At 32.7% G+C, this 24,431-nt stretch overlaps 1 protein-coding gene across 1 annotated transcript; it reads left to right on the top strand.

The window, feature by feature from the left end:
• Positions 1-1,621: 1,621 nt before the first annotated feature.
• LOC131155603 (uncharacterized) lies at positions 1,622-23,405 on the top strand. The gene is made up of 2 exons (XM_058108849.1): positions 1,622-2,730; positions 22,710-23,405. The coding sequence occupies exons 1-2, from the start codon at positions 2,445-2,447 to the stop codon at positions 23,081-23,083; spliced, it is 660 nt and encodes a 219-aa protein (XP_057964832.1). The 5' UTR covers positions 1,622-2,444; the 3' UTR covers positions 23,084-23,405.
• Positions 23,406-24,431: the final 1,026 nt, after the last annotated feature.

The following is a 24,431-nucleotide window of genomic DNA, read 5'->3' on the forward strand; positions in this document are numbered from 1 at the left end:
CCTTTTGGACTTTCTTTTATTGCATTTGGAAAAACTGTTGAAGCTGTTACTTTGTAGTAAACTCTATAAATCATTTCTAAATTTGATGATCTTGAATCCATGTTATAGTTCTTTGTTTGGATATCTAATGTTAATAACTTGTAAATTGATTCATCATGAAGATTTGCCCTAATATTTGGATAACATTCAAAGTATATTGGACTTTCGGCTATATTTGATTCTGACATTACTAATAAGGAATCATTAAACTCATGATGTCTTGTATCTCTAAGTAAGACACAGACTGACTTGTTAAGATTTGCTATTGTTAATGAAAATAATCCTACTTAGACCATTCCAATATGAATCCTATCATATTTTGACCTAAAGACTTTTAAATCTTCTATACTTAAAAGTCTCTTCATTAGTTAGTTAGAATAATTAAGTCAATCAAATGTTACAATCACTTGCAAACCAAACAACAAGGATGAAAAATCTTTTGGAAGAAAAGTTAGAAGTTAAAAATAATAATTACAAAAAAGGAGAGTCAAGTAAAATTAATAAACAACCACCTTTGTTGTCTGGGATTGATTTTTTTTTTTACATGGAATTAGACTCATTTTATAATAAAAAATATTCAAAAAATAACAAAAAATGCTAATAATACTAATTACAATTACTATTATAATAAAAATATTAACAACTAATAATAATTGCAATACTACTATTTATTATTACAAGAACAATATTAATAATAGAAAGGACCAAAATAATAATTATTTTAAGTATAATCATTATTACAAAAATAATAAAAATAATAACTAATAATAATTATAATAAAAATAATATTTATTATTGTTAAATAATAATAACAATAAGAACAATTATACTAAAATAGGCAAAAATAATAATCATTTTTTGATGATAATAATAATAATTATAAAAATAATAATTGTAATAAAAATTACATAATAATAATCACTATTATAAAAATAATAACCAAACAAAAGCAACAAATAATAATAATAATAATAATAATAATTGTTATTATTATTATTATTATTATAAAACAATGACAACTAAAAATAATTACTATAACAACAAAAAAAAAAAATCAGAATGATTATCACTATTAAAATAATAATAGAAACAAGAAAAACAATAATAGAAAATTCAAAAATAATAATTTTTCTATTTGAAGGACAATAATTATTCTAAAAATAATAAAAAAATAATAATGACAATTAATAATAATTACAATGACAATAATATTTAGTACTATAAAAATAGTAATACAAAAATACTTTATAATAATGAAAAGGAAAAAATAATTATTATTCTCAGGATAAAAAACAAAAAATAATAATAACAACAATGAAAAATAACATTAACACTATAAAATCACTATTATGAAATAAAAATAACAATAAAAAATTTAAAAATTACGTATTAAGAGTTTTTGTAGAAAAATGAATGAATTTTCATTCCAATATAAAAGCCATTGAAGAATGTTGTAAATAAATTTAAACTGGATCCTAACCGTCATTGCATGTTGCTAATTAAATAAAGAAATAGTAATCAAAAGTAATTCCATTCCTTCCTCAATTAATTTCCTACTTTAATTTTATGTTGCAAACCAAATGGGCAGGCTCGTTCTGGAGCTTAAAAATCAGTGCTACTCCATGGCAAAATGCAAATGAAAGTAAAGCTGGCACAAGTCTTGAATCGCAAACCCCACGCGCACCCGCCGTCCCTGTTCTCAATCGAGCAGCAGACCACAAACACAATCATCTCCGCCACTGTTCACACTCTCGGGAACTCACTGGCTTCACTCCCACGCTCACAACTCCCAAGTGCTTTCGTCCACGCTCGCCATTTTAGGGTTTTGGCTTTTCACTGTAAACCATTTGCACGTTCTTTTTAACCCTTTTGGCCTTGAAGTCAATCGACGTGTAAACCCATCCGGCAAAGCCCAAAACCACCCCTGCTTACAGAATATTTGCATGAAAGGCCAAATGGGTCTCTGCTAAAAAGCTTCTTTCTTTCTGAATTCACGGGGTGAAGCCTCAGATCTATGGCCTTAATCCTTGTATTTTGAAAGAAGAACTTGATTTCTGAAGCAGGTTTTCATTTTTTATCAGAAAGGGAAAAAAGTGAGTGATTACTCATTTTTTTTTTTTTTAATGAAAATCAGTGCCCCGTTTCATTCTAGAAGATGAACAATTTTTAAAAATTACAGCGCGCTGGTTGTGCTCCAACTGTTTGTTCTTGGTAACATGAAAAGAAGAATCGGGTTTCACCAGGACTTCATTTCTGTGTACTGCTAGAAATATCCATCTGTAGTCTTAAACCCTGATTTAAACCCTGATTTGTTTTGGGTTTTATTGGAGAGATAACACCCGTGTAAGAAAAATGAAGGCCTTTTAGCGGTTCAGCAAGTCGGGTCTGTCTCTTTGCGGGAAAAGATGATCCAGCTATTGTTCTTGGTTCTTTTAGCTGAAGGTGTGGTAGCCTTGTTTCTAATGGTGAAGATTGGGCCGCTGAGAGAGCTGGTAATGAGAGGCTTGGATCAGGTGAAGATGGGAAAGGGCCCAGCTTACGTTAAAACTATTGCTTGTACCATGTCCGTGATTCTCTTCTCGAGTGTTTGGAGCATTCTTAAGATTCAGAACAAGGGTTCCAAGCTAGGTACAATGACCCCCATGGATCAGGTTCTCTGGAGGACCCACTTGCTAGAAGCTTCGCTCATTGGTTAGATTTTGTAATATCTTTCTGTTTTTCTGATGCGCGCGTGTGTGTATACTTTTTGAATCTTAAATGCCACATCCAAATATGGATTGCTTTTGTGTTTTTTTTTTATTCTTCATTGAAACATTGGTGACTTGGTGAGTTATAATTTTGATTACTGTATCGTCACTGAATTTTGTGAGCGTATGTATATTGTGTTAAGATTTTGCTTTTTTTGGGAAATGGTTTTAGTTACTCAACTATGGGGAGAATTATGATGCGCATGTTGAATATATGAAATTTGCTACTATAAATCTTTCTTTTATTTTGATTACTGAATTGTCACTGAATTTTGTGAGCGTATGTATATTGTTTAAGATTTTGCTTTTTTTGGGAAATGGTTTTAGTTACTCAACTATGGGGAGAATTATGATGCGCATGTTGAATATATGAAATTTGCTACTATAAATCTTTCTTTTTCTAGAAGACAATTCTTGTCTTTTAAATTTTCCTTTCGAAAGTATTCTGTTTTTTGTGTGGTTCCAGTCCGGAGTCTCTAGAGGAGGATGAGCTTGTTCTAGTTATTATTATTATTATTATTAGTTTGGAATGTTAGAAGAGGGGTGGAAACACAATCTGGGGAATTTCTCCTTATGGAATGTAGAATATTGCCCCGCAAAAATTTACGATGAGGTTTTTGCATTCACGTAATAAGAATCTATGTGAAATATGTTTTAGGACTGCATAGGTAGATTTTCAAGCAAAGCTTGTTTTGAACCCAATATGATGAGTTCTTTGTCTTAAACATTTTGACCCTTTTTCAAAATATATTCTTGATGCTAGGTCATTAGATTTTGAGTGTTTAAAATGATAAAAGACTAGCACTGTTGGAAGTGGAAGGCAAGGAAGAACTTGGTTGAGGTAATCAGAATAACTAGACTACCTATAGTTTTGCAAAAAATAAAGAGGAGTGCTTGTGTTGGTGACAATTGCTCATCGTTCGCTTTCGGTTTCCATTGCTAAAGGATTGAAGGAAAGTTTTAACGTATTCCTTTTAGAGCAAGGAGGAAGTTTTTGGTATTTCTAGTTACCAAAGTGTTTGCTTCTCTAAGAGTATCTAGGCTTTTACTAATTAATATTTTCAGCAAGATTCATTAGAGGACATGACATTGAAGTTTGTTTGTGGAATATGAGAGTTTTCAGTGAAGTTTGATCTTCCCCATGTTATGTTTCCATTCCATCAATGGTTAGCACAGTGAAGTCTTTTCTTCTCATATGTGATAGAGGACTTCAGCAATCATGCTCATGACTTATGTCCAAGAGCTGAATGGATTGTGATTATTGATATGGGTGGATCAGTTGCTTGCATGAGTATGAGCTCTTAACTGGTAAATATTTTGTTCTTTGCATGAGAGCCTTTGGCAGAATAATTTTTTCTAAACATGGTTTCATCAATCATAGAATAATAAAGGAATCCTCTTCTTATTTGTTGATGGTTGGGTATTTCAAGGATCACAATTATTTTTAATCGTGGAATTTAGAGGGATTACTCATTTGGTTATACTGGTGGAACCACTATGGACTCTTGATGAATATATTGTTATCTATTTATATTTTATACTATTTTTTTTTCCTTGGTAAAAGGGAGGCAAGAGGAGACTAGCATAGCAAACCCCCCAGGGCATTACCATAGGGGCTCCCTTATATTGCGGAATGTTTGAATTGAGCCATAGCTACCCAACTCGAGGACTAGGACCATCACCACAGCTCCACCGAAGCTCTAGTGGTCTAGAACTCCTCTGCATTTTCCAAGGTCAAGAACCACTCTCGCACATGGTTTCGACCTACGTCTGACTCAAACCTTGACTTTAGAGACATGGAAGATCAACTTGTACCAACTAGGCTACCACCTTAGTGGTATATTTTATACTATTGCATAAGATAGTAAGAGGCTTGTAGCTCTTTATGTTGGTGAGACTGCTAAGGTTCTTGTCATTTTGGAAGACCACTTCCTGAATTGCAGTTTCTCACCATTTATTATCATTATTAACCGATTCTATTCCACTTAGATGACATGTGCGACATTAAACTATGTGTCTTATTATTTTCCATTGTTAGTCAAGGAATTGGAGTAGGAAATTGATGAGATGAATCAGTGATATTACAACAATTGGAGATCGCTGTGTAAATGAATTATGGGATACATAGCAGGATCATGCTTAATTGAGAATTTGTGGAATGATTTTAAGTGGTTTGACTTGGTCGGGCTAAACCGAGGTTAGTTAAGTGGAGCCAATCTCTTTAACTTGCTCATTGAGAAGTTGAATGTCCAGCATTTCTTACATGTGACAAATGCTAATTTTTTGTTTCCCTCACCTAGAATTACAATGTCATTGTGCCGGTGAGCTGACAAGATACCTAGTCAACATTACTTTGTAGACAAAATATCACATGCTGTTTTCCTATTGGAGTGGCCCATCCTTCTGGGCATAACTATATTATTTTGATTAGTAAAGTCCTTCTGACTATTCTCATTTGTTAAGTCTTTTGGCTGACACTTTCTCTATCTGAAAGACATTTTTTTTTTTTTCCAAATTCCACATATCAGCATCTTTACGCCATTACTGTATCCTCCCATAAACATTTTGTTTCTCTCATGTCTCCCCAAGTGCGCATTCTCATCCTTAGATCACCGAATTTTCCTCTACCTACATGGCCAATTCTCCTCCCCTGGCCTTTTCTCCACTTCTTTTCATTACTTGTTTGAAATATTGTCTCTTGCACTATTTCAAGAACACCTCCTCTATAATTATGTTTGATTATTATCCTCGTTTTGAGGGGTGTTCAAGTTGATTTAAAATTTTTCTGTTGGTTTTAGGGTGTTAACTTGCTTCATTTTCTGGTTTCTTTTATAGTAACAATCATTTACCAGCAAGAAGGCTTTCATGTGATGTTTTTCTTGTAGAAAATTTTTTCTCCTATATCTGCAAATGACATGGGTGATGGGTCTCCCATTAAAGTGGAGCTATGGCCCTGGATGGGTTGACAATATGGGATTTGCATGGTTGATGTGACCACAAATAAGTTTGGATGAGGTTTAGTGGAGTGCTCGAGTTGCAATTGATTATTATGCAAGCTTAAATGCACACTCCTTTTTGGCCCAGATCCTGAATTTTGCTTTGCCTTTACATCACCGAAAAATCTGCCTTTTGATCTGTGGTGTTATCATGAGGGAACAAGAGAAAAAAATAGATAAAGGAGGAAAAAAGAAGGAGGTGGGGGAGGGGGGGAAGGGAGGCAGAGGAAGTGAATTCTTCCCAGTAAGAGAAACCACCCCCTAGACTTGAATACCACCAAGAGAAAAAACGTGGGTGACCTTTCAGTCTTTTTGTTTTGTTTATTATTATTATTTTTCTTAAAGAATTCTTATGACACTTATCTCCACGTAGTATTAGCAGTTATGCATATAAAATTGATTGTATGTGCTTATTGTATTGTATGTTGAATCAAAAAGCAGTTTTCCTCCTGTGTTAATAAGGATGCTGCTATATTTTTGACATCCAACTATTATTTTAGGGCCTGTTTGGTATTGTTGTTGTTTTCTGTTTTCTGTTTTTGTTTCTCCATAGTGAAAAAACATATTTTAAAAATGCGTTTGTTTCAGTTGTTAGTTTTTTGTTTTCGTTATCAGTTTTAAGTTGTTTGCCAAAAAATTGAAAACCAGATTTTGTGGTTTTCAGTTGTTTTGGCAACCTGTTGCTAGAAATTTTAATATTGAGAAATAGTTTTTTTCGATTAAATCATTCATTTTATACACTTTTAAATTAAAATAAAAATTAAATGATCATATGAACTTAAATATAATTGAAATAAAATATGCATAAATTTCAAAAAAATAATAATAAAGTCAATTACAAAATACTTATGCTATTTTTCACTTGTTATGTCCAATAAAATTTTTATTGTAAAGTAAATTTTGAAAGTAGAACAATTAAGTAAAATAATTATAATAAATTTTTTTTTATAGTAAAATTTTTAATGTGTATTATTTGTAATTTTATTATTTTAGTCATATTTTTATAATATTTTGATTTAAAGACGAAAACAAGATATTTTTATAATATTTTGATTTAAAGATGAAAACAAGCATTTTTTTAATTAAGTTTTTAATTTGTATTAGTTTTATAAATGATAACCAAACAGGTTACTGGTTTGTAGTTTTTAGTTTCGGTTTCTAGTTTTTGGTTTTCGTTTCTGGTTTTTGTTTCTCTAATTTTTGACAGTGGTACCAAACGGCCCTTAGTTGCTGCGTCAATGAATCTTAATCTTTTGACAATCTATGTGCCAAAAATCCTAATTGCATATTCCCTACAAGATGATATGAAATACAATGAAGAGTAAATCAGCAAGGTAATGACCTTCAGCAGCCTGTTCAATAATGTTTTTTTTTTCCTATTTTTATGCTTATGTGCAATTTGATGTCATTGTTTGCTTGATAATTACCTTTCTTCGCTGTTAATTTACAGTACCTAATCATATGTGATGTGAATGCTTTTGGAGATTTGTTATATTCCATGATCAGTTTACTGGGTGAGACCTGTGGACGACTCTTCTCCTGCAGCTGCTTCTCTAATTTCTTGTGCGTCTCACACTTTCTTCTTGAATATGCAGTCATCTTAAATGAACCAATCGTATGAAACACGCATAAATGTTCTACAATATAAAGTGTCATGTCACTTGTATCTTGGTGAGTTTTAAAGAGGTGGAACAATTGTTGTCAAATGATAGGTCCATTTGGAGTCACATCTTCAAACTTGCTTGTGCAGCATTTGATTTTTCTAATTTTATATTTAAATTTAAGGTGCTGGGATCAAGATTCAGCCTATTGCTAATGCTAGTTTGGGCCTTTATATATTTGATTGAACTTGTTTACCTTGTCCATAAATAGATGGATTTTGCTTTCTAGGATTTTCTGTCTGGATGCACTGATTTCCAGTTCTGGAATAAGTCTGCGTATAAATATATGGCTTGAAATTATATGTTTAATTGTTTTGAAATTCTTGTCAGAGGATATTGCCCTAGATCGTGCAGATGATGGAAAATTATTCATATAGCTGACTCCACCTGGTCATAAGGCTTGGTTCTATGAAATTCTCATGTCTTATTCAGATCTTTCTTTTGGGATGTGATCTGTTTTCATTTTTTCGGGTATTGTTTGCAATTCTACTACAATTGTATTCTAGGATCTAATTATGTCCCGTGCCTACTAAGTTGCAAAGAACCTGCTCATTACATTGCAAACTGTAAGAAAATTGGGGCAAAAGGATGATTCACAACTATCTGCTCTCTCTAAGTCTTCATGACTCTTGGTTTAAATGCCATGAATTATGTGTTTAGTGAGTGACTCTATTTTGCATAATTTGTGGTTGGTCCGAAAATAGCGGAGGATTTGTTGGCTATTTCCGTTACTGCCTTTGATAGAAGTGGAAATGGCTCTGCCTTGTGGAGATGGCTCATTACATTGCAAATTGTAAGAAAATTGGGGCAAAAGGATGATTCACTACTATCTGCTCTCTCTAAGTCTTCATGACTCTTTGTTTAAATGCCATAAATTATGTGTTTAGTGAGTGACTCTATTTAGCATAATATGTGGTTGGTCTAGAAATAGCAGTGGATTTGTTGGTTTTTTCCTTTATTGTTTTTGGTAGAAGTGGAGATGGCTCTGCCTTGTGGAGATGTGGTACTTTTTGCATTGTTGTGGGGTATTTGGTTGGAATCAAATGCTTGTGTATTTATGGGGAAGAAGATGGCTTGTTCTTTGAGGGTGAGCCTTGGATCAATGATAAGGTTACTCCTTTGTGACCAGTTGGTTATGGGTTCGAGTGCAAGGAAACAACCTCTCTATATAAAAGTAGGTGTAAGGCTGTGTACACTGTGACGACCCTCCCCTTACCCTCACGAAGCGGGGAGCCTTGCGGCCTGGGGATGCCCAAGATGGCTTGTTCTTTGCTCTGGGGCATAGTTGTTAGAATTGTACGATTCTTAGTTTCAATCATACAATTCACATCGAAAGGCATAAATTGGTTAAAACTTGGAATCGCGTGGGGGAATCACAGAAGGCAGTGAATTGAGGTGAATCTTATGATTTACCTCGTGAATTGGTGAATAGAATCGAATTGATATCAGTTTTTTAAAAGGCTCAATTGAGGCTTGCCTCAAGGCAAGGCATGCCTAAAATGCCTTAAGGTTCAATCTAAAATACCAAATTCCAAAAAGGCTAACGTAGTACTTGCTAGGGCTTACACATTTTTACAAAAAGGCATGCCTTTTGCTCCTTTTTAAATTGAGGCTTACACATTTTGGGTGTGTGATTCTCAAGTTATAATTAGTTAGAAAATTTTGACACATATTTATATAAAAGTAATGTCATAATATGAGTTGATTTTTAAAATTCTTGAACCTCAAGTTTTCCAAAATAACTGAGAGTTGTATCTTAGATCATGAAAATAGTTTGAACTTTATATTAGTATAGCTATCTTGTTATGATTTAAGTCATGTGCTCAAGTTACCAATTTTTGAATGGCCAACAAGTAGTTTGCAAAGTATATCTAATTTTTGTTTTTTACGTTATATTTGTGGTTTTCTTAATTTTTTCTTTATTTTTACAATACATATATTTATTTACATATTTTTATCTTTAAAAAAAAAAAAAAAGGGCTTATGCCAATGCCTTATGGCTTATGAAGGGTTAAAACGCCTCGCCTTACGCCTTCCCCTTTTAAAACATTGTTTGCTATTTACATGAGTTTTGTCCTCCAAGAGAGAAGAAAGACGTTTGTTGGCCCTCTCATTCTGCACCTCTTATTTCTGCCATACCATAAAATTAGAAGAAAACCAGAGTTAGAGAAGGAAACCTGTCTTGAGAAGAACACCAAAGTCAACTAAGGTGGGTGAGCTTTTGGTTGGCACTATGCCCTCTCCACTCCTCTGGTTTTTTGTTATTATATTTTAGTAAGTTCTGTTTATGTTTTTTATTTACTTTCCGTTTTAGTTATTAGAGCAATCCCATGCTTTAAAAATGACTTTTCTTATTAAAGACCATATAGTTCAAAATTTTATTGTTTTTTCATTGATTTATTCCCTTAAAAACCATCAAGTTCAATTTATTAAGTTTTTCTTGTTTCCTCCTAATGGTTTTTTAAAGAGAGTGTGCGCATGAATTTTTTTTTGTTAAACATGTAAACTTAACACCATAAGTATGAAGTTCAATTTTTTAAAATTTTTTGTGTCCTTATCTGACTTATTAGTGTATATTGAACTCTTAGACTTAGTGTTCTAGTTTTGAGTCATATAACAAGTGTTATAGTTTCATAGAAACTAGCTTAACTTGATACTTGATAGAGGTGGAATGTTTAGATCATGGTATATATGAAGTTCAATTTTTTAAAATTTTTTGTGTCCTTATCCAACTTATTAGTGTATATTGAACTCTTAGACTTAGTGTTCTAGTTTCGAGTCATATAACAAGTGTTATAGTTTCATAGAAACTAGCTTAACTTGATACTTGATAGAGGTGGAATGTTTAGATCATGGTATATGTTTTTTTCATGGCATATCTTGCTTATATGGCTAGTTTTCCTTTTTATATCAATAGATCATGGTAGGGTTTAGACCTACAAAACTTGCTTTGAAGGCAAACGCCATTCCAATTATCAGCTTGGATGATCCATATCTGTTGAAATTTCAATGTATTTTACTATTTTACTTGTATTACACATATGCAAATCATTAGGAATCAATTTTTAAAATTTTGCACCAAATCACACAATTTGATTCAATTCTTGGTTTGTGAAATTGGGATTTCAATTCACGATTCAAATCTCAATCTGACAACTATGTTCTGGGTAGTATTTTCTGTTTGGCTTTGCTTTGGTCTTTTGCATCAAGCTGTTTTAAAGGGACGTGCTTCTGAGATATACAGTGAGATTGGTAGGCTGTGTTCTTCTGATTTAATTAATTTTTTGCGTTTTTCTTATACATCTGTTCTGAGGATTTCTTATTCTCCTTGTTTCTTTAATTAAATATAATTTTTTAATAAAAAAGGATTGGAATGTATACTTGAGGGGGGGGGGGGGCACACACAATATAGGCGACTTGCATCGAAAGGTGTGGAGAAAGGGTATTGTAGTGGCAGTTGAGTAGTTCATTACTTTGTTCAGACTTTTACTGAAGTCAAGAAGGAAATAGGGTTAGTTTTGCTAATTTAGAGGTTTGAGAACAGTTGGTCCTTAAATGTATAGATGATGTTTTAACAGTCATTCAATACATATATTTATAAGGGAATTTCAAAAGAAACTTCTTCCTTAATTCTTTTGGGTAAGTGATGAAATTTATTGGAAAGTGCTGAAGGACATTAAAGAGGGAGGTTGAGTCATCTCCTAGAGAGAAGGGGAATGAAGATAGTTGGATAAAAAGGGAAAAAAGTGAAGGGAAAAATCCAAACAGATTACTAGAATATACACATGCGCAGGGGTGCACTTGGTTTTTATCGGTTTGGTTTTGGGTTAAACTAAACACCGAACTGAAGCTGATTGGTTCCTATAATTGCAAACCACTACCGAATTGTTAACTGATGGTTCAGTGAAAGAAAACTACGGTTCTTTGGTCCGGTTTTCAGTTACTAACTGAATTGGACTGAAACTAAATTGCTTATTGCAACCGGCCCAATTCAGAAGTTCAATGGGCCTTAAAAAGGGTGGGCCAAGCAACAATTTAATCCTACTGCGGCCCAAGTGGAGTGCTTTGTTTGAGGTAGGAGACCTGCTTTTATAACCGGAGAAGGTTCCCCAAAATTTGATGGCAACCATTGTGGATCAATGGCATCAAGCCTGAAGGTGTGAAGGCTAGGCAATGGAGGGAGGGGCATCCTCATTCCTCTTGAGAATCTTGTCCCACGTGGATAAAAGATTGGAGAAGTGCCCTCATCCTCTTGTATAAAATGTCCCCGACCCTTCTCAATCTTCTGCTGTAACTGTATTGGTGTATATATTAACTTCAGTAAACTTAGTCTTTAATAATTGAGTATTATGAAGTTAATAATTGAGAGTTATATAGTGGGCCAAAATTATAGGTAAAAGTTTAAAACATATATTTCAGTTTATTTGGTTTTTATTTTTTATTTTTTGGGGGTTTGTTTTTCCTATATAACTGAAAATGAAACTGAAAATCGGTTTTTTGAATTGAGAAATCGAAACCGAACACCAAAATCGAAAAACTGTACTGAAATGTTAAATGGTTCAGTTTTGGTCTGATTTTTGGTTATTTGGTAATTTTTTGTACACACATGCACATACATAGACCCAGAGACACATATTGAACAGGTGTGCTTAGATTTATGGTTATGATGTGGATTACTTTGAAACGTCCTCTTCTTTGGCTTGGTTGAATTCATTTCAGGTTCTGATCTCCTTCCTAATTAAGTATGAGTGGCCCTTGTACTAGTTGGATGTTAAATGCATTCATGTATTGGGAAATGGAGGAAGAGGTGTACATGAAGCTACCTCTTGGCTGAGTGCAGCAAGGGATTTAGTTGCTAAGGTTAAAAAAATTTAGCAAATGTTTTTGTGTGTGGCTTTGTACTTTGTTATTCTGATTACTCTTTGTCAGTGGCGATGAGACAGTGGTGCTCATGGTTGTATAAGTTGATGATACATTATGCCTAGATCCAAAGGGAATTGCATATGCCAGTGGTCAGCTTCAGAAGCAGTTCCAAATCAGTGATATGCATCCTTTGTTATTTCTTTGGTATTGAGGTTGTCAAGTGTAGCAAAAGCTTAAATTTATCTCAAAACAGTTTGACTATAGACTTAATTAGAAGACAATGATTGTCACAGGAAGTTGGTTGGAAAGTTGATGTGTGACGTATGTTTTATGATTCATATTTTGAGTTTATGAAGAATCCTGAGCAGCCACATTGGGATGCCGTTTGTAGGGTCAAGAGCTCTTCTGATAAAGAGGATGTACAGTGCTGGTGGAGCTTTGATGTGGTGGGGTACTCTGATGTGGCTTGATTGGTTCGGTTCAGGATGGGAGATTGACTGCAGGGTAATGTGTCTTTGTGGGCATAGCCAGTAATATTGCCTCCTGAAGAAGTAAGAAACCAATTATTATGGCAAGATTCAGTGCTGGAGAACACTTACCTATGGCACATACAAGTTGTGAGTTACTGCGTTGAGGCCTCTTATGATAGTGATCAACTAAGGAATCCCATGAACATGTTTTGTGATAATCAACCTGCTGTCTATGTTGCCAGTGTTCTCTTTGCGGCTGGAACAAATCAGGGTTGACCCTTATTTTGTGAGAGAGTCTGTGATAAAGAAGCTTGTGGATTGTTTGTCAAATCCTGTAACTTGATGGGAGATGTGCTCACCTTGTTTAGACCTGTATTCTCTGATTGTTGTGCCAAGCAGGGGTTGGGTGATATTTATGCAACCCATAGCCCCTAACCACACCCCCCCCCCCCCCCCACACACACACACACACTCACACATTTTAAGGGAGAGTGTTAAAGCAGCAGCAGAATGTGGTTTAGACTGTAGGGTATTATTATCTTATTGTTTTAGGAGTATTTTTGTCATCAATACTTCATACATAAAATAGTTGGCTGGTCTGTTAAAATTATTTTTTTCTCTGGACCGAAAATTTTGGGTTATTTTATTTTTAAATATTTTTTTTCCTCCCTTCTTGCTGTTCTTTCCAAAGGAGAACTCTTTGGCAGGTCCCGTTTGATGGGACATCCATTGATGTTGCCCTTTCTTTGATGTCTTATTGTGACAAAAGAATTTGTGACCAAAATGGTCATGGCCAAGCTGACCTTGATGCTAGCATGCCTCTATTTGATTTTGCAATTTGTGTTTATTTGTTGAACTAGAAAATACACCTTTCTAAAAATGTGGTTATATGGTGCTTGACAACAAATTTTGAGAGCATGCATGTGGGGGAACTTTGTGGCGTTGATTTTTACGTGTCAGAGATAGGTCTTGAATGTTAATGCTCTGTTTCCTCGATTTTGCTGGTGGCTGTGAGCTGCTTAACTGAAAAATTGATGATGCTCAACTACTTGTGCGGTATCTATAAAGAACTTAGTAGCAAATATCATCTGGTATCTCACTAAAATTCATATGGCTTATGTAGATTGATTCCAAGGCTTAGATACTTCCCCAGGGGAAGCATCTGATGATTACCTTTATATTTTTTTATTTCGTGTTACTACATATACTTCTTCTGTGTTAGGAATTGCTGATGCTTTGTGATGTTATTTGCATTTTCACATGCACATTTATATTGATAGCAATTAATTTCTTATGTCCTGTGTATCATTACTGGATACATGCTGAAGATAAGGAATGAAAACTTCCTGTAAAGTTTTGCCATCTCCAAAGGAGGTGCCGTGTAATGTAATGGGGTCGAACCCACACCATGAAGGGTAACAATTTTGTGGTCCACCCCGCATAGAATAAATAAAATTCAGTAGAAATTTGCTAATGTTGCTATGCCCAGAGTCAAAAAAATTTACAATGTAAAAAACATACTGAGGATGGAAAGACATCATTCTAGAATAATATAAATTTGGAAAATGTATAGGTAATATGCTTGTCTTGCCAGTCGCCATACACAGATTATTATAGAGTAAACATTTTCTTTCTTGGTTAGATCAATCAATTATATACACGAACTTTTCAAAGGCTTCTCTAGTACCTGAAGAAAAAATGAGAATCGGTAAACTAGTCATCTAAGGGGCCATTTAGTTTCACTGTCAAGTATTATGGAAAGAAAAATAGGAATGGAAAAACTAAAAGTCTAAAACCAGAAATAGAAAACAAGTTAAAGACCAAATTGAAAATTAACAACTTATTTGGTTAATATTTCTAGAGCTTAAACAAGTTAAAGACCAAATTGAATGCATGTTCAGTTTTGTCCAAATAACAATAAAAAAATATGATTAAATAATGGAAATGCTAAAGAATAAAAATTAAAAAAAAATATTATTATAAAAAAATTATAATTTACATAATTATTATATGTTTGAACTCACTTTTTAGTTACATATACAATTGTCAAATGGTAAAATATTTTTTAAACAACTTTATTTTTTTTCAAAAAATAATTATAATTATTTCAAATAATTATTACATTTTTTAAACATACAATTGACAAATGTTAAAAATATTTTTAAAACTATTTTTGTTATTTTTTTAAAATTTTAGATATTTAGATTTCAAAATGTTTGTATTAATATTATTGTCATACATTGATTTCCATTGTTTTAAATTTGATTCTGTTCAACCTGCGCCCTTTATTATTGTTGATAAAACATTAAAAACGTATGGCTTAGTCTCAAACTGGCCTGCCCCCTTGGGTGATTTGTTGGTTTGATTTTCATTTTTGGGAATTAGATGCACGGTTTTTTAATTTTGGATTTGAAATTTGTATATATTTGCATACAAGATTATATTAAATTTTATTGAACTCTAAACGATGTCAAATTCAAGCTCTCAAAATGTGAAATGAGGTTGTTTTTGGGAGCATGGATTTTTGGTCTCAGATTTGGATTTATATAGTTTTGGATGTAATTCAATATTTTTAGTAGTTGGACTATTTTAACTAGATCTGGATGAAATTCAATATTTTTATTTTAACTATATTTAAAATTCCATGAAAAATGGAGGCTTTTCTCTGGTTGGTTGTTCTTAATAATGTTAACATTAACAATCTGTTGCAGAGTAGGAGACCTTCGAAGGCTCTTTTTGCCGATGTGTGCTCATTATATTTTGACAGTTCAGAAATAGATTCTCATATGTTTGGACTGACTTTGCTTTTGAAGATGTGGAATAAACTTTTTTGGTCTATGGGGAGAAAGTTAAGTTTGTCTGGTTATGGTGGATAATTTCTTGGTCATTTATTTATTTATTTATTTTACGTGTTTGATAAAAGCCAAGTTGAGTTGCTTTATGGAGATGTGCGGCTTTTGCTGTGGTGTGGGGATTATGGCTGGAACGAATAGTTACCAGAAAAATGCCAACACCCTAATGAACCGTGTATTGGTACAAATGTCCCAAAATGTGGTACATTTTCGTTCCAGAACGCTAAAAGTAATGATCCAAAGTTTAGTTCAATATTTTTCACATAACTTTTTGCCAGGTAAAGTTGGGAATCATCACATTTTAATTCTATTTTCTTCTATTATTAATTTATTCCACAGCAGAAAATATTTTTTCACCTATATATTTAATTAAGTATACCCCTCAAATGCCACATTTTAGAGCATGTATTGCACTGCAATCCAGTTTCCGTTCCTTGAACCAAAACATTCGATGTTTTAGGCAACATTGAATGTTAGGTACGTACATTAATGGGGAAGAAGTTGAATACTTCTATGTTATTTTCTATTTTTATTAATCTATTCCACGGGAAAATTTCTTCTAGATTTAGAAACAGGCAACATCGTCTCCAAAATATACAAGTGCCATTACGCTTTTTTAATGAATATATCTAATTAAGTATACCCCTAACTTTCCACATTTTAGAGCATGTGCCATACTGCGATCTAGTTTCCGTTCCATGAACCAAAACATTCCACATTTTAGGTAACATTGAATGTAAGGTGCTTATATTTATGGGGAAGAAGTTGAATACCTTTTTGTTATGGGACATTCAACAGGATTGGCTTGCTTTATTAGTTCTGCTGTGTTGGTGCTGCTTGCTTTAAAATAGGGAGATTCTCTTAACATTTAATGGGATTGGCGTGCTTTGTTAGTTAGTTCGTTCTTTTTCCTTTTATTTTTCTCTTTTATGTTTTATTTATTTTTGTATAGGAGGATTTTCCATTCTCCTTTTTGTACATTCTTTCATATCTAATGAAATCTTCTTTATTTGTTATCTAAAAAACTGTATTTAAGTTCACACAGTTATTTTGCTTTTATTTTCTTACTAAATTGAGTATATTGATTTAATCCACTGAAGTGAGTTCAGGTTGAAGCATTCTGACATCACAACAAATTAAAATATAACATCTGGTTTTCAATTTTTGCCACAACAGTTGAAAAGCCAACAATGGAAACAGAAAGCCAACAACATGCCTGTTTGTCTACTAAAATGCAACAAAAACAGAAAACAGTTACTGGAACTGGGACCAAACAACCCTTAAACTTTTGGATTTGTGTTTTCTGGATATTCTACCCTAATGTTGGGATTCCTTCGCTTTTTTGAAAAAAAAAAAAAATTATTTAGAGGCCAAGAATGTTGCCTTGATAAAGACTGAAGGATTGTGTTTTGGAATGGCTAGTGATGTATAGGAGTGATCTTTTTATTAAAATTTTGATCAGGGGTTTAGGAGTAACTTAGCCTTTCCCGAAAGCTATGTCTTGAATATTAAGAGAGTATTTGGAGATAAAATGTGAATGTTATTTCAGTGAAATCCCATGTTGAAGAGATATCCACTAGTTGCAAAGTGGCATTCAGGACAGGTTGAATTTGGATTCCTATGGCACCCTTGAAGATGGCTAAATGTTTGATGGTGGATCATTTGATTAGCAGGAAATGCATAGCTCCACCCATCAAAAAGGAAATGCATGGCACCCAATAGATGCATTATGCCCATATAGGATGCCAGCTTATGATAAATTGCCTGGTCATAAATTTTATCTTTTGTTAGCTTTTTATTTTTATTTTTTTCTCTTTGCTGGGTTAGCAAAAAATATGTTCATTTTTTTTGGGATGAAGTTTGTTGATACTTAAGGAAGAGGTGTCTTGAAATCTATGTTACAAAGTTGAATTGTTGATCAGTGCTAGCAATTGTGTGTTGGGACGCGACTGGAGAATCAGGTAATGGCTTTCCTCCTTAAATGCTTGCATTATTTTTTTGTTTGTTTAGTTGTCATCTGCATCGGCATTCAGAAGTGTATTTGGCTCATGAAGCGAAAAGGAAAATAGTTGGACTGGCTCTTCCAAGGGGCTATTTAATATCAAGTCAAAATTATGGAAACAAAAGAAGAAACAAATACTAAAAACCACAAATAGAAACTAACAGTTGAAAATTAACATGTTTAGTTAATATTTCCAAAACTAAGGCACATGAAAAACCACTCTCATTGCTGCTGCGCTCTCAATGCCCCTATTAATTATCTCTCCTTGTTTAGAGTCCCCTCAAAAGTAGCCAAAACATTAGAGAGGCTGATGCTTGATTTTGGTTGATTGGGTCTAGGGACGATGGAAGAGACCATCTAAGGATCGTTTGGAATCACTAATGGAGAAGTTCTGAACTGGAAAGTGTTGGAAGTCATAAGTTGAGTTTGGTTGTGTTTAAAAGAAGTGGAATTTGGATATTCACTCTTATTATTGGTGCTATATGAATTTGTATTGTTGTATTTCATCAATAATTAATATGTTATAATATGTATTAAAATGATATATGATTATTTTAAAATACATTTAAATTAAAAAGATTCATATTTTTAATTAACAATAAAATATTTTATTTTAAATAAAATAATGAGATTATTATATTAATTAATAATAATGTTATTATTTATAATATAAGTTTATCATATTAATTTATGTTAAAAAGAATATTATTTATTAAATTAAAAATTTTAACTTAAGTGTTAATTCAGTTAGTAGATGGTTCTTTGTCCTAGGATTGAATTATATTTCATTAATAACTAATATGTCATAATACATAGTAAAATAATATATGATTTTTTTCAATTTATTAAAAATTTAATCAATAATTATGTTAAATATTTTTAATTAAAATTTAAATATTTTTATTAGGTAAAAATAATATAATATTATTTTTAATTAACAATAATCTTGTTATCAATATATATTTGTTATAAATTGAAAATTTTAACAAGTGTTAATTCAGTTCGTAGATGTTTCTTCGTCCTAGGATTGAATTATATTTCATTTATAACTAATATGTCATAATATATAATAAAATAATAAATGATTATTTTTAATATCTTTTAAATTAGAATATCAATATTTTTTATTAAAATTTAATCAATAATTATGTTAAATATTTTTAATTAAAATTTAAATATTTTCTATTAGGTAAAAATAATATAATATTATTTTTAATTAACAATAATCCTGTTATCAATATATATTTGTCATATATGATTATCACATTAATTTATGTTCAAATAGTATTAATAACTAAACTAAAAATTTTAACTTATTTAATGTTAATTTAAATTAATAGATTGTTCTTTTTATTCATTCTAAAATTGAATTATATTTCGTAATAAAATAATATATGACTATTTTCTAATATATTTTTTAAAATTAAAAAATTACCCTTGAAATTTATTATATTTGTAAAATTGATTCTGCTCATGAACTATGTCACTTATAAGTGGCCAAAGAGCTATCTTTCTTTACTTCTCAAAATTCACTTAAGTTCTCAAAATAGTGTTTTGGTAAAAGCACTCTTTGTAATAAATACTTGTTACAGTACAAGCTAAACATCACTTTTTTGTAAAAGTGCTTATTTTAAGTCATAAGTGCAATAAGTCTTGTTTTTTTTTTTTTTTTTTTAAAGTGCTCCCAAATTGAGGCTTAGTTAGCCAGGAAGTGATTAGTAGACCAAAGTCAGAGGGGGCCCTGGGCATTGAGAACCTGGTATCCTAAAGCATCTCCCTTACTGGCAAGTGGCTTTGGAGGTTTCCTTTGGAAGTTGACTCCCTATTGCATAAGGTGATGAAGAGCAACTACGGGACAAAATGGAACGGTTGAAAGATGACGGGTAGTGGCATCATCTCTCACGTGTGTCCCTGGACATGTGCGTCCCAGGAAGCTAGTAAGTTTTTTCCTTTTATTCATTTCAAACTTTAAAGTGGGTAATGACATAAAGCTTGTTTTTGGGAGGATGTGTGGGTGCTGGAGGGGGGGAGAGGGTGTTCTTTGTTGGAGCTGAAGGTTTCCTTGTTTATTTAAGCTTTCAGTACTACATAATGCTTTCATCGTCTCTTTCATTTCTTTTTGGGGGAAGAGGGGGGTGGGGTCTTCTTGGGATTTCCATTTCTTTAGGAATCTCAATGAAAGTGAGGTCAATGAGCTCATTATCCTTCTTTCTTTGTTGGACCAGCATATTCCTTCTATTAGTGAGGATGGGAGAGTGTGGGAGCGTGATTGTTCCAGTATGTTCACTTCTATAACTTTCCTCTCACCTTTTGAAAACCTCAACCTTTTTCCTTGGAACCACATTCTTTGGAGGGCTAAGGTGCCTGGGAATTATTGGCCTTATGTCTAACTGTGATCTTGGAAAGGAGTGACACACATGATTTGCTGAGGAGAAGGCCCTATAAGGCTCTAAGTCCTGTCATGTGTATCACCTGTCATGAGGGCAATGAAATGAATGCCCATCTTTTTGTGCATTGCTTGGTGGCCTTGCAGGCAGCTTGGAACACCCTTTTCTCATTGGCAGAGGAAGTGGTAGTTTAGGGATAGGTGGGAGAGTTGCTATTGGGTAATTGCAGGGGTTTTGGAAAGAGTAGAAATGGTAGAGCTCTTTGGAGCACGGCTGTTTTTGGCATCCTTTTTACCTTGTGGATGAGGAATGCTAGGAATTTTATGGGTCAATCAACCTGCTCACGATTTTTATGGGATAGAAACTTCCTGATGGGTGCACCCTTTTGGATTTTTTTGGGGACTATCACTGTCCTACATCATAAGAGACTGGAGGGCAGTGCTTTTATAATGGTTACTTGTATACTTTTTTCTGTTTTTCTTTGCTGTATTATAGATTTTCTGCTTTTACAGTTTTCTGGGGAGGACTATGTCTTCTAAATCATGTACCCTGGGTTTTAGTTTTTAATAATATTTTCTTTGTCTAATTGAACGCATGTTCATTTTTTGTCCTTAAATGAAATAGCAATAAGAAGTATGATTAACTAATGAAAATACAAAAGAATACAAATAAGAAAATAATCAAACTATTATAATTATAAATATAAATGAGTTATAATCATTTTATACACCAACTGTTTTGTTTTCAAATTCTGTTTTTAGTACTGAGTAATTCTATTGTATATGGCAATTGAAAAATGATGAAAATTTTTTTTGAATGGCTTATTATTTTTTTCAAAATTTTAGAAAATTTGTGGAAATTTTTATTTTTAATTATATTTAGATTCACATGATCATTTTGCTTTTAATTTGTACTAAATTGAGCAATGATTTAGTCCACAGAAGTGAATTTGGATGTCGAAGTATGTGGCAAACAAAACAACTCAAAAACCATTAGTCTAGTTTTCAAATTTTGCCACAACAGCTTAAAGCTAACATTGGCAACAGAAAATCAACAATATATACAAATGTTGCCATCGCCTGTTTTGTCATTTTACTGCAATGAAAGCAGAAAGCAGAAATTGGAACTGTTACCAAACGACCCTAAAATCTTGATGGCTGTCTTATGGATATTTTTACATTTTCAATTTGGAGGCCAAGAATGATGCTTTGATAAAGCCTAAAGATTGTGTTTCAGAGTGGCAAGTTATGCATTGTAATGGTATTTTTATTAAAATTTTGATTAGAAGTTCAAGAGTGTTGTAGCATTTCCCAAAAGCTATATCATGAGGATTATGAAAGGATTTGGATATGAGTAATTTGGAGATAAAATGTAAACGCTATTTCCTTAGTAAAATCCAATTTTGAAGAGATATCCAATAGTCACAAGGGTACATTCTGGACTGGCAGAGTTTGAATTCCCATGACACCCTTGAAGATGGATAAGTGTTCGATGGTGGATCATTTGATTAGTAGGAAATTCATAGCTCTACCTATCAAAAAGGAGATGCATTGCTCCCAACAGATACGTTGTGTCCAAATCGGATGTAGTTTTATGACAACTTTGTCATCCGTAAATTTTATCTTGGATCATTAGCTTTTATTTTTCTCTTTGGTGGGCAAATATTATTTTGTTTTATAGTCAAAAGAAGTGTTTTGACACCGAAGGAAGATGTGTTTTGAAATTTGTGTCTCATGCTATCATCATTTGGTGTATTTTAAAGGTGAAGACTAAGGTTGTTTATTCCTTTCTTATTGCATATTGGATGAAATGATAGGATATATGTAAGGAATAACTATTACTTATATTCTCCAATTTCTCATAGTATTCCATCACGGCCAATTTACGGATTGGATTGTTGATTACTGCTAGCAGTTATATATGTGGGAATAAGGCTGGAGAATCAGGAATGGCTTTTCTTCTTCGTCAGTTATTGCATTGTGTTTGTTTTGTACTTGACATATGCATGGGCATTTTAAACCCCCTTCCTCCTCTCCGAATAAACTATTCCATGCATCAATGGGAATTAAATTGGAGGCATGGCCTTTCTTATGAAACAAATTTATAAATTCTAAATCAAGTTTGTTTTTTTTTTCTTTTATTTATTTATTTTAAGATTGAAGAATAGTTTACCAAATAAGTCAGAATTTGGTCAGAAAACCTGTGGTGGTTTTTTTTTTTTTTTTTCTTCTAAATATCTTAATGAAAACAGGGATTGGAGAAGCAATCACTTCCCAAGAAGCCTCAGCTTTGTTGTATTGGATGCTGCATGTAAGTGGCTTTCAAAATTCTACTGACTGGGCTTTTCTCTTGGGTTCCGACTATTGCTTTAAGAGACGAACCTCTAGCTGCTTGTCTACCTCCTGTCTGATGGCATGTAATATCTAAGTGTTTGATACAATCTCTCCATCCTATACCTTTTTTGGCTGAATATGCGGCAGCAAATTCAGAAATTGTTTTGTGATTGCGAGTGCCTAATCTTTACATTAAATAGGGTTCTTCTCTGGTTTAACTATCAGTTTTGTAATTCATGTTTTGGAGGCTTATGCTGTCATTTTGGATAAGTATTTTGGGGCATTGGTGCAAATGAACTGTTTTACTTTCCTGATAGCTATCAGACTGGTTCCCTGAAGGTCTGGATTTGTTCTTGCAGGTTTCTCCTTATTTCTTGGATTTGTGATTGATTATTTGCACCATTATCTTCAAAAGCTAGTTGGCTTGCGGAGCACCGTAGGAGATTTGAAAAAGGAAGTTGAGAAGCTTCAGAAGGAAAAGACGCAGCTTAGTGAAAAGGACGTGCACAGGTCAAAGGAAATGAAGCTGCTGCAAGAGGAAATTGTTAATTTAACACAAAACTTGAAGAGCCTAAAGTTGGAATGTGAAGACAAGGACAAAAGGGTTGAAACTGCTGAAGCTCATGTTGCTGCCCTCCAGAAACAATCTGCAGATCTGCTACTTGAGTATGATCGTCTGTTGGAGGACAATCAAAATCTTCAGACCCAAGCTCTGGGGGGGAGTAGAAGTTGAGAAAACTTATGCAGAAAAATCAAAGTTTCTGGCAATGGCAATGTTTTATCAAACATATTGCTTGGCAATCATCATGGGCAAGCATCTTTTCTCAGAGACTGTTTCTTTTTTTTCTTTGTTTTGGGTCTATTTCTAAATTTTGTTCTTATTTTATTTATGGTAAGGGAGGTTTCTTTTTCCTTTTTTCTTGTCCTTTTTTTTTTTTTTTTGTGGGATGGGGAGGGATTTGTTGTTCAGTACAGTGAGACTACTCCTAGCTCAAGTCAAATGTTGAAAAATTTTGTAGTGTGTTGCATGTGTTAAAGAGTGGCATTTTATTTTATTTTGTTTTCCTTTTGGCATACCTATTGAGATGACAAAAATTGAATTGATATTTTTCACAAAATTCTAATCCATCAATTATTATGGTTGGTTTGGATCAAGAGTTTTAAAGGAAAATGAGGGAACTCATTTTTTCTTGCATTTTCTTTATTAAATATTATTGAAAATGAGTTTATTTTAATATAATGAAAAATTAAATATTAATGATATGTAAAATTAAGATTTTGTTTTTAAGTTTGGTATTTTTTAATTTATTTGATAGTTAAATATGAAAATATAGATTTCTTAATATTTTTTTTCTTTTTCTAATATATTTTTGTGTTACAAAGCCTAACTGTTCAAATAGCTATAATTGTAGTGATTCAAAAAAAATAAAAATAAAAAAATAAAAATTAAATTAAATTAAAATTAAAGTTTAAAAAAATAAAAAATTAATTAATTAATTAAATATTTATTATTTTTAATTAAATAATATAATATAATATGATATTATATATATATATATATATAGGATAGGAGATATTGCCGCCACCTGCCCTTGAAAATTTTCCTGCGCCCCAACGCCTCCCTTCGTCCCCATCTCTCTCTCTTTCTCTCAATTTTTCAACGGATTTGCGGCTAATCGGGAAACAGTAGGTGTCGTTAGGTTCTTAGTTCTGCTATCGACATTTTTACTGGAGCGGATTTGTTCTGGGAGCAGTATAGGCATCATTCCTGGGGTAAGATAACTTTTCCCTAATTTCTCAATTTCTCTTTAAATGTGTCGTTAAATTGACGATCGGGCACCATGACGTGATCATAGTCGCAATTGTCGTCATTTTGGCGTGATTAAATTGTTGTTTGTGGTTTTCTAGACCTCACTCCAAAGCAAGAGTGAGATTTGAGAAATTAGGTAAATTGATTATATTTGAGGGTATAATTATTTAATTAGAATTTATGCACCTAGAAAATGTTAAAATAGTATTTTATTTAGGGTTAATTTAATAGAATTAGGATTTTTGATTCAGGATCGGGGTGAATGTCGCAG

This window comes from Malania oleifera, chromosome 5 (assembly GCF_029873635.1).
Source record: "Malania oleifera isolate guangnan ecotype guangnan chromosome 5, ASM2987363v1, whole genome shotgun sequence".
Taxonomy (NCBI): domain Eukaryota; kingdom Viridiplantae; phylum Streptophyta; class Magnoliopsida; order Santalales; family Ximeniaceae; genus Malania; species Malania oleifera.

Excerpts from the sequence above, each read along its gene's own strand:
- LOC131155603 (XM_058108849.1), top strand. The coding sequence starts at position 2,445 with ATGATCCAGCTATTGTTCTTGGTTCTTTTAGCTGAAGGTGTGGTAGCC. Across the intron at positions 2,731-22,709 it reads GCTAGAAGCTTCGCTCATTG|GTTTCTCCTTATTTCTTGGA; the intron begins GTTAGATTTTGT and ends TTGTTCTTGCAG.